At 39.3% G+C, this 9,869-nt stretch overlaps 1 protein-coding gene across 5 annotated transcripts in view; it reads right to left on the bottom strand.

The window, feature by feature from the left end:
* Window positions 1–7,490: 7,490 nt before the first annotated feature.
* The window catches only part of LOC115214798 (18S rRNA aminocarboxypropyltransferase), a 40,632-nt gene continuing 38,253 nt past the window's right edge, over window positions 7,491–9,869 (bottom strand). For 2 of the 5 annotated variants that reach the window (XM_036508043.1, XM_036508045.1), the window contains exon 6: window positions 7,492–8,498. In XM_036508043.1, coding sequence (XP_036363936.1) covers window positions 8,225–8,498 — 274 coding nt within the window. In that variant the 3' untranslated portion in view covers window positions 7,492–8,224. Of the gene's footprint in view, window positions 8,499–9,869 lie in introns of all 5 variants that reach the window. The other 3 variants (XM_036508035.1, XM_036508031.1, XM_036508038.1) reach the window with 3 other exon arrangements.

Genomic DNA, 9,869 nt, shown 5'->3' with positions numbered 1-9,869 from the left:
TAGGGTTCAACAGAACCTACTGAAGCAAGCCAACATGCTCGCGGCATTACCACGGGCAATGGCGAGGCTAAGGCGTTGGAACAGCCAAGCACCCTCATGGGCAGTGGTTCCCAAACTTTTTGGGGGTGCTGCCCCTTGACACCCAGACAAACATTCATACCGCCCCCACCCCCAACTAACCATCACAAACATAGACCTCTTTCTGAAGTAAATTCAAAACAACTGTATTTCACAAATAAACTCAACCTAATGAATCCATTATTTTGTTATTTTTACATGAATTGCTACCCGATTATCGCCCCACTTTTTACATCAATCGCTCCCTTGGAACTTTTCACCGCCCTCAGAGGGGCAATACCGCCCACTTTGGGAACTACTGCTCATGGGCATCACCTGACACCTTGGTAAGGCGAGCTGCCAACGATAACAAGAACTTTGCCGTTACCGGCCCAGCTCCTCTATTCTGAAAAATACTTCGTGAACGAACTTGTGAATTATTTTTCTGCAAGATCACATTTGATCATATTGCATCTTCTGCTATTCATAACCATAGATTTCAGTTACGCGTGCAACCGCATGATTTCAACCGCAGTCAGACACATTTAATTTTGTTCACACGTCCCTATTTGAGAGGATGCCAGGCTCACCATTTCATTTGATTAAAAATGTTCAGACATCTCTCTCTCTCTCTCTCTCTCTCTCTCTCTCTCTCTCTCTCTCTCTCTCTCTCTCTCTTTTCTTTTTGTTTGGTTTGGTCGCGTGGACCTGAGACACCTGGAAAAAAATTAGATTACAATTACAAAAAATTTGAGAGGAAAATTTTTTCCAAGGGGGCGAGGAGAGGAGTTATGGAAAAACGGACTTTCGAATCAAGAAGACCACATAAGTTGGAATTTCTCCGTTTTGACGGGGATTTTTCCCATTGCTTTTCACGACAGCCTTCGAAATGATGGGAAGCATCCTTATATGAAAAAACAGTTTGGAAAATTTACGAATTTTTTTTATTCTCCTCCCCAGCCTCTTAATGGTGATACCAATGGATCAAACGCGTGTTCCATTGGTGGGATATAAGCACCAACAAAAATGACAATTTGAATTTTTACACCCACCTTAATTAAGCGAGGCCGTGTGTGTGTGTAAGAAAAAAAAAACATTTTCTAACAGAAAGGTAGGCTATTTAAAATTAATTCTTTCAGGAGTGGCTGTGTGGTAAGTAGCTTGCTAACCAACCACATGGTTCCGGGTTCAGTCCCACTGCGTGGCATCTTGGGCAAGTGTCTTCTGCTATAGCCTCGGGCCAACCAAAGCCTTGTGAGTGGATTTGGTAGACGGAAACTGAAAGAAGCCCATCGTATATATGTATGTATATATATATATATATAATATATATATATATATATATTATATATATATATAATATATATATATATATGTGTGTGTGTGTATGTTTGTGTGTCTGTGTTTGTCCCCCTAGCATTGCTTGGCAACCGAAGGTGGTGTGTTTACGTCCCCGTCACTTAGCGGTTCGGCAAAACAGACCGATAGAATAAGTACTAGGCTTACAAAGAATAAGTCCTGGGGTCGATTTGCTCGACTAAAGGCGGTGCTCCAGCATGGCCGCAGTCAAATGACTGAAACAAGTAAAAGACCTTTTTTTTTTAATCCCTGTGGATAAAATACCAGAAATGACCTCAGGCTCTCCAATATTTTAACTTATAAACAGAAACAGTCAGGAACGGGGTTGAAAAGAATAATAAATTTTCGAATTTTTTTATAGCATAAATGTGTTTATGGGGAGAAAAATATTGAAAAACCTCAATACATGCAAGGGTGAGAAAGAAACGAGAAGGGTTGTCTTGGGATGTGTTAGAAACAACAGCCAAATTTTCCTTAAATCACACTTTTTCCTTTGAAAATATTTACTATTTTCTTTTTTCTTTTTTTTTTTACCGAAAAGGCTCCTCCCATAGTTTTTAAATGCAAAAGAGTGGCCAAAATCAGCCAAGAGGTGGGTGGAGTTTAAAAAAATAAACTTATGTGTTCTTCCTGATCCGAAATTCCGTTTTTCCTAAACTTTTCTCCCTACCACCCCGGAAAAAATTTTCCCCCACAAATTTCTTTATAATCGTAATCTATGCGCAGGAGTGGCTGTGTGGTAAGTAGCTTGCTAACCAACCACATGGTTCCGGGTTCAATCCCACTGCGTGGCATCTTGGGCAAGTGTCTTCTGCTATAGCCCCGGGCCGACCAATGCCTTGTGAGTGGATTTGGTAGATGGAAACTGAAAGAAGCCTGTCGTATATATGTATATTTATATATGTGTGTGTGTGTATGTGTTTGTGTGTCTGTGTTTGTCCCCCTAGCATTGCTTGACAACCGATGCTGGTGTGTTTACGTCCCCGTCACTTAGAATAAAAGAGTATGCCGTTTGAAAGGTGATAAAAAATAGGATCGTGTGAATTTTCCCAAAATCTTCTCCCCACCCTTTCAGAAAACATTTTCCCTACAAATTTCTTTATAATCGTAATCTATGCCGTTTGAAAGGTATTTCTATAAAAATTCGGTTAATATACAGTTTGAGACCCAATAACGAAAACAATAAAAAAAAAAACCCAGCCTACTATGTGTAAAAAAAAAAAATATGTGTAGAAGCGAATATGGAAAAAAATTGGCGCAAACGAACGGGGGTAAGGTGGGGAGAGAACTTTTGGAAAATTCAAAAGATCCGATTTTTCCCTCATAACTTTCAGGAAAATGGATACGTATTGATGAAATTTTATAGAAATGCCGTTCAAATTGCACAAATTATGATTATAAAGAAATTCTGGGGAAAATGTTTTCTGAAGGGATGCAGAGAGGACTGTCAGAAAATTCACACGATCCGTTTTTTTTCCCTCATAACTTTCAGGAAAATGGATATCTTTTAGTGAAATTTTATAGAAACACCTTTCAAACAGCATAGATTACGATTATAAAGAAATTTGAGGGGAAGTTTTTCTCCGAAGGGGTGAGGAGAAGACTGTCGGAAAGTTCACACGATCCGTTTTTTTCCCCTCATAACTTTCTGGATCTAGTTTAGCGCCCGGTCACCAAAACAAAGAAAAACCAGTCTAATAGGTGTAAAAAAAAATGTGTAGAAAACGAATAGGAAAAAAAAAATTTGCTCAAATAACGGGGTGGGGTGGGGGAGAGAACTTTCAAGGAATATTCTTAGTAAAAAATAAAAGAAGTTTCTAGTTCCATCTTTGAAGAGAAAGTTAACATGTGTCACAGGAAACTTGCCAAAGAACGTAGTGCAGAAGTAAATCAACAGCCTAAACGATGAGTTAATTTCCTATCTGATACCATACAAAATGAAATCTTAGAGGCATATATTCATAACACCCTACAGTGATCCCTCAGTATTTTGCGGTTCAACTATCACAGATTCACGACTTCGCGGATTTTAAAAATATATATATACTAGCACTATGACCTGGCAACGCCGGGTCATAGTGCTAGTGCATGCATATATAGCTGCATGCGTGTGCACATATACGCGAGTACTGTCCAAATCTCCGACCAATCACATACAGCTAGTTTCGGGCATTTTGATTGGGTTTTAGATACAAAATTCACAAAAAAGTCACTTCTATTGATTTTTTAATGGATTTGTTGGGTGACTGGGGAAATGTAAAGATGTGCACGACCACCCTTGGACGGTTTTGAATGACCATAGAAAGTGCAAGCTCTCTAACTGAAAAATTGTGGATTTGTATAAAGGACACACACGCAGACATTTTGCCGTTTATATATAGAGAGACGAATGCCTAAAATTTTTCATTAAATCCATTAAAATATTAATAATAAATACTATTTCTTAGTCTATGAACAACAAAACAAGCGTAAAATAGCAAAAAAGCATATACGGGGGTATTTGAACTTAAGACGGGCTGTGATTGGTGCAATGGAGAGAGATGACAAATCACAGCTTTCTATTTTGTAATCTGGCCTGTGTAATAGTAACAATCTTTATTTTTTTAAAATCTAAAGTGTTATTGCTTAACAGTTGTCCTTGTTATTAATAGACTACTGTAATGGGTGGATATTAGCAGTACAGGGAGTGTTTTAAAAGTCCAAATACATGTTAAATCACCGTGATCAACCAGGCTATCAGATGTAGTTACACATCGCTGGTTACAATGCGTTCGCATTGTTTTAGCCTTCAAATGACGCCACCCCGCTGGCTAAGCGAGCAGGCCAACAGAAGAAAGAGTGAGAGAAAGATGTGGTGAAAGAGTACAGCAGGGATCACCACCCCTTGCCGGAGCCTCGTGGAGCTTTTAGGTGTTTTTGCTCAATAAACACTCACAACGCCCGGTCTAGGAATTGAACCCGCTTCCTATGACCGCGAGTCCGCTGCCCTAACCACTAGGCCATTGCGCCTCCACACATGTTAAATAAATACTGTAAATATGGTGTCCCTACTTCACAGAAATTCAGTTATCACGGCCGGTCTCGGAACCAATCTACCGCAATAAACAAGGGATCACTGTATATGAGATCAGAAAAAAGTTTGAAGATTGGTATCATACGTGATTTCTCTGGAATGGAACACAAATCAGTTATTGTTGTTATGTTTCTGAAAACCAGGACGTCCACAAAGATTTTCTCATGACTATACTTTGGAGACACTAAGGTTTTTCTGGATGTTTTTTGTTGCCAAATCATTGAGCTGGGCTCAAAATTATGCTGCAACATCATTTGACACACTATGCTGTAATGCATGTACATAAAATCTTATGCAATGAAAAGACTGTGTGGTAAGTAGCTTGCTTACCAACCACATAGTTCTGGGTTCAGTCCCACTGTGTGGCACCTTCGGCAAATGTCTTCTACTAGCCTCAGGCCAACCAAAGCCTTGTGAGTGGATTTGGTAGACAGAAACTGAAAGAAGCCCATTGTATATAACTGTAACCTTATATGTATGTATATTATTATGTATATACTTATATATATGTAGGTGCATGTGCATGTACACTTATATGTATGTGTATATTATATTATATATTATGTTTATGTATATGTACTTATTCTTGTATATGTGTACCTTCTCTTATATTCATAATCTCTGAAGAGGCCTTGGGATATATATGTAAGTATCTCATTTATAACCACATATTACCTTAACACACCTGGCTAATATGAGCATAATGAGATACTCCTATCTACATGGCTGAAACAGCTGTAAGATCTAGTTTATATTCATATTTATTTATACGTATTGTACTTATGGTATCATATTACTCATTGATGCGTACTGTTTTGTTCTGTATTATTGTGTTTGATCTTGATGTTCCTATGTAGTTGGTTAATAAATTATGTGAATGGGTATTATCTGGTAGTGGATGATTGATTAAAGTGTATTCCTCCATTTTCTTATTTTGTATATATATATATATATATATATATATCCGGTCTGGGATTCGAAACCGCGATTTCGAATCCCAGACCGAGCATTGTGACTGTTTATTGAGTGAAAACTCCTAAAGCTCCACGAGGCTCCGGCAGGGGGTGGTGGTGATCCCTGCTGTACTCTTTCACCACACTTTCTCTCACTCTTTCATCTGTTGGCCTGCTCGCTTAGCCAGCGGGGTGGCGTCATTCAAAGGCTAAAACAATGCGAACACATTGTGACCAGCGATGTGTAGCAACATCTGATGGTCTGGTTGGTCACATGATATATTTATATATCTATGTATGTGTATGTGTGTATGTTTGTGTGTCTGTGGTTGTTCCCCCAACATCGCTTGACAACCAATGCTGGTGTGTTTACGTCCCCGTAACTTGCCAGTCATTGAATTTGATTTCGATTTCACTTGTCACAACAGGTCTTCGCAGCAAGCAGAGTTTAGTGTCCAATGAAGGAAAGGTACGCATAAATGAGCTGGTTACACCCCTGGCATAGGCCATGAGGTTATGGTCTCACTTGGCTTGCCGGGGCTTCTCAAGCACAGCATATTTCCAATGGTCTCGGTCACTAGTCATTGCCTTGGTGAAGCCTAATCTTCGAAGGTCATGCTTTACCACATCATCCCATTATATATACAAATAGGTGCAGGCATGGCTGTGTGGTGAGAAGTTTGCTTCTCACATGGTTCTTGGTTCAGTCACAATACAAACCCAGAACCACATGGTTCTGGGTTCAGTCACGCTGTGTGGATTGTAAGTGTACAGAGACATAGTAGTTCTGGCAGTTAAGCAGATGAACAACAGCAAGGCACTAGAATTAGACGGTGTTCCAACAGAACTGCTGTTCTTTTACATTAACCATTTAGTATTGATTATTCCATCAATTGTAATGCTTATTTATTGACAATGTTTTGAATTAATCGTGCATTATCTTGTAGATTTGAGATTTCAATGATGTGATTATTTTGTTTTGGAATGTCACTGTAGGGTTGGTGTGAGAAGCTAGATCTGGTCAGTTTGAGCATAAAACAGGTAGAATATTTGGGCCGGATATGGCCAGTTTAAATGCTAAAGAGTTAGTTAGTTAACTTTTTGGCTCAAAAGCAAAAAGCAAGGCCATGTAGGGGGACATGGAATTAAGTACAGGGTGGTGTTCATGTAAAGGAATTCAGGCCACTTGAGGTCAAGGGAGACTTTGAACAAAGCGGTCGTCGGCATCTTCATCTCGTCTGGCAGCTTATTCCACGGATCCGCAACCCAGACGGAGAAAGTCCCTCTCCTTCGACTGAGATGAAATCGTTGCAGGTAGAGCTTTTCGGAATGACCCCACAGCCGACGCTCTGGAGCAGAAGTAAAGAACAGCTCTTTCGAGAGGTTACACTTTCCGCTTATGATGTGAGCGAGAATGAGATCACCACAGCGGCGGCGTTTTTCTAGAGAATAAAGGTCGAGCGTCTTCAGCCTTTCTTCATAAGACAAACCCACAGACATTTATGTTATAATAACTACAAAAGTTTGCACAAAGACATAAAAAAAAATTGATCGAAGTGATAGTGAACTGTGAGGTAGGTTTTTTTTTCTTACATTTATTAATTACAAAAATAGGGTTCAAATGTCTTCTAAAAAATATAACATTTTGAAGAAATTAATTCAATTAATTCATCAGATTTTTTGTGTAAAATGACATTAGACATTACCATAAACTGGGCTGAATTACAATCCTTACAATATATAGACATATATATTACATATAATATCTATATGTGGAGGCGCAATGGCCCAATGGTTAGGGCAGCAGACTCGCGGTCGGAGGATCGCGGTTTTGATTCCCAGACTGGGCGTTGTGTGTGTTTATTGAGCGAAAACACCTAAAGCTACACGAAGCTCCAGCAGGGTGGGGGGGCGACCCCTGTTGTACTCTTTCGCCTAACTTTCTCTCACTCTTTCTTCCTGTTTCTTGAGTAACGCTGCGATGGACTGGTGTCCCATCCAGCTGGGGTGAACACTTATGCCATAGAAACCAGGAAACCGGGCCCATGAGCCTGGCTAAGCTTGAAAAGGGCGCATAAATAAAAAAAAAATAATATTTATATATGGACATTGGTGTATAATGTATAATATTTAATATATGGGCATCATTATCATCATTCAACATTCATTTTACTTACTCTGCTACTTCTCCTAGTGTGATTTTGGACAAACTTACACACAAGCTCATCATTATAAGTGATAGTGTATGGAGTTTAATTTGTTGTTTTGCTAAGTAACTGACCAACCAGATGCCCTTTCTATTGCTAAACCTCCCAAATTTTTCAAGTAAGGGATTTTTCTTTATTATTCATTAATTTAAGTGCAGAACCACAGGACATATCATTTGGAGGAAAAAATAAAAATAAAAAAAAACCCCAAAAAACAAACAATAGATGTAAATACCAACTTAACCAATTCAGATGAAGGACTAGCAGGTGTTCTGGGGCATAAACGGTAACACAGCCAGTTGGCAAGTGTTAGAAACGAAGTTCAAATCCAGTCAAGCAGACCTGTTGTTCCTTTCTGTCTCAAAATGATTCTTATAATGTCTGCTATCATTTTAACATTTTATTTCTTAAAAAAATTGATTTAATTATATAAATATAATTTTTGGACAAATTGTATAAATATAACCTTTTGACAAGTTGTGGAGCACCTGAGCACTGTATACAATAATTTCAGTATTTTAAATAATTTTAATATATTTTCAAATTACATAGAATATCTGGATTAAACATCAGTCCTAAGATGGATTCAGAGAGAACTTTTTGAATTCTGTTTCTAGTTCTGCATCTTTGTTTCTTTCTGTTATGTGACTACACTTCATGTTCTGAGTTCTTCCAGAACAATCTGTCCGAATGTCTCTATCCTCCTCTATCTTTTTGCCCCCATCATCAGCAGCAACATCATCATGATCGTTATCATCATTATTATCACTATCATCATTGTCTTCATCCTCACTGACTTCATCGTCGTCATCATCATCTTCATCCTCATCATCATCAGATTCTGATACACTGCAATAAGTAAAATAAACGTTATCAAAGTTAAGACATTTTTTAATGTAACAAAATCTATGTGCACGCATGTGTGAATGTGTGTGTAATATCTATTTGTTTTTCTTTTGTTTTATACCTGTATTAGAACAAAGAGGATGGTCTTCATTGAAGCAATCACTTTAGCAACTAAGAGAAATTTATTACTCTTAACCACTGAGATGTGGGTAAGTAGCTTGCTTACGAACCACATGGTCCCGGGTTCAGTCCCACTGTGTGGCACCTTGGGCAAGTGTCTTCTACTATAGCCTCGGGCCGACCAAAGCCTTGTGAGTGGATTTGGTAGACGGAAACTGAAAGAAGCCCGTCATATATATGTATGTTTGTGTGTCTGTGTTTGTCCCCCCAACATCACTTGACAACAGATGCTGGTGTGTTTACGTACCTGTAACTTAGCGGTTTGGCAAAAGAGACCGATAAAATAAGTACTAGGCTTATAAAGAATAAGTCCTGGGGTCAATTTGCTCGACTAAAGGCGGTGCTCCAGCATGGCCACAGTCAATTGACTAAAACAGGTAAAAGTGTAAAAGAGTAAAGCTGATAGACAGCCTCCACTCAGAATGCTCAACCAGCTAGAAATAACAGCCAGTACTCTTGCAAATCTCACCCACCCAAAACAGCCCCTCTACAGTGAACTCTGTTAGAGAATGTGCACTGATAGAGATAGAAAAAGTGGTTTGAGATGTGTTTAAAAGCATCTGTAAAAGGCCTCAACTATGGGTTAGATCCCTGGAATCTTCTAGCCTTGAGCCAATACATGGGGTAATCTCACTCACGCTGATGTTCAAACAGTTGCCAGCAAAAGAACTCCTGTTGCTGAGAAGAAGCACTCATTCCACTTTTAAAAATAATAATAACGAAATTATTGTATACAGTGCTCAGGTGCACCACAACTTGTCAAAAAGTGCGTATAAAGCATATGCAGTAATGTACAAATGTGTGGAAAGTGAACAGTGTATGAGTCAGATATGTGCCCAGGTCACGTTCACAAGAAGACTTTTTGAGATTAGTGTTGTGGAGGGAGTAAGTAGACACTGTGGAGGCGCAATGGCCCAGTGGTTAGGGCAGCGGACTCGCGGTCGTACGATCGCGGTTTCGATTCCCAGACCGGGCGTTGTGAGTGTTTATTGAGCGAAAACACCTAAAGCTCCATGAGGCTCCGGTAGGGATGGTGGTGATCCCTGCTGTACTCTTTCACCACAACTTTCTCTCACTCTTACTTCCTGTTTCTGTTGTACCTGTATTTCAAAGGGCCGGCCTTGTCACTCTCTGTGTCACGCTGAATATCCCTGAGAACTACGTTAAGGGTACACGTGTCTGTGGAATGCTCAG

This window comes from Octopus sinensis, linkage group LG1 (genome assembly GCF_006345805.1).
Source record: "Octopus sinensis linkage group LG1, ASM634580v1, whole genome shotgun sequence".
NCBI classification, from domain to species: domain Eukaryota; kingdom Metazoa; phylum Mollusca; class Cephalopoda; order Octopoda; family Octopodidae; genus Octopus; species Octopus sinensis.
Note: the sequence above shows the minus strand (reverse complement) of the source record. Positions and strands in the feature narration are given on the sequence as shown.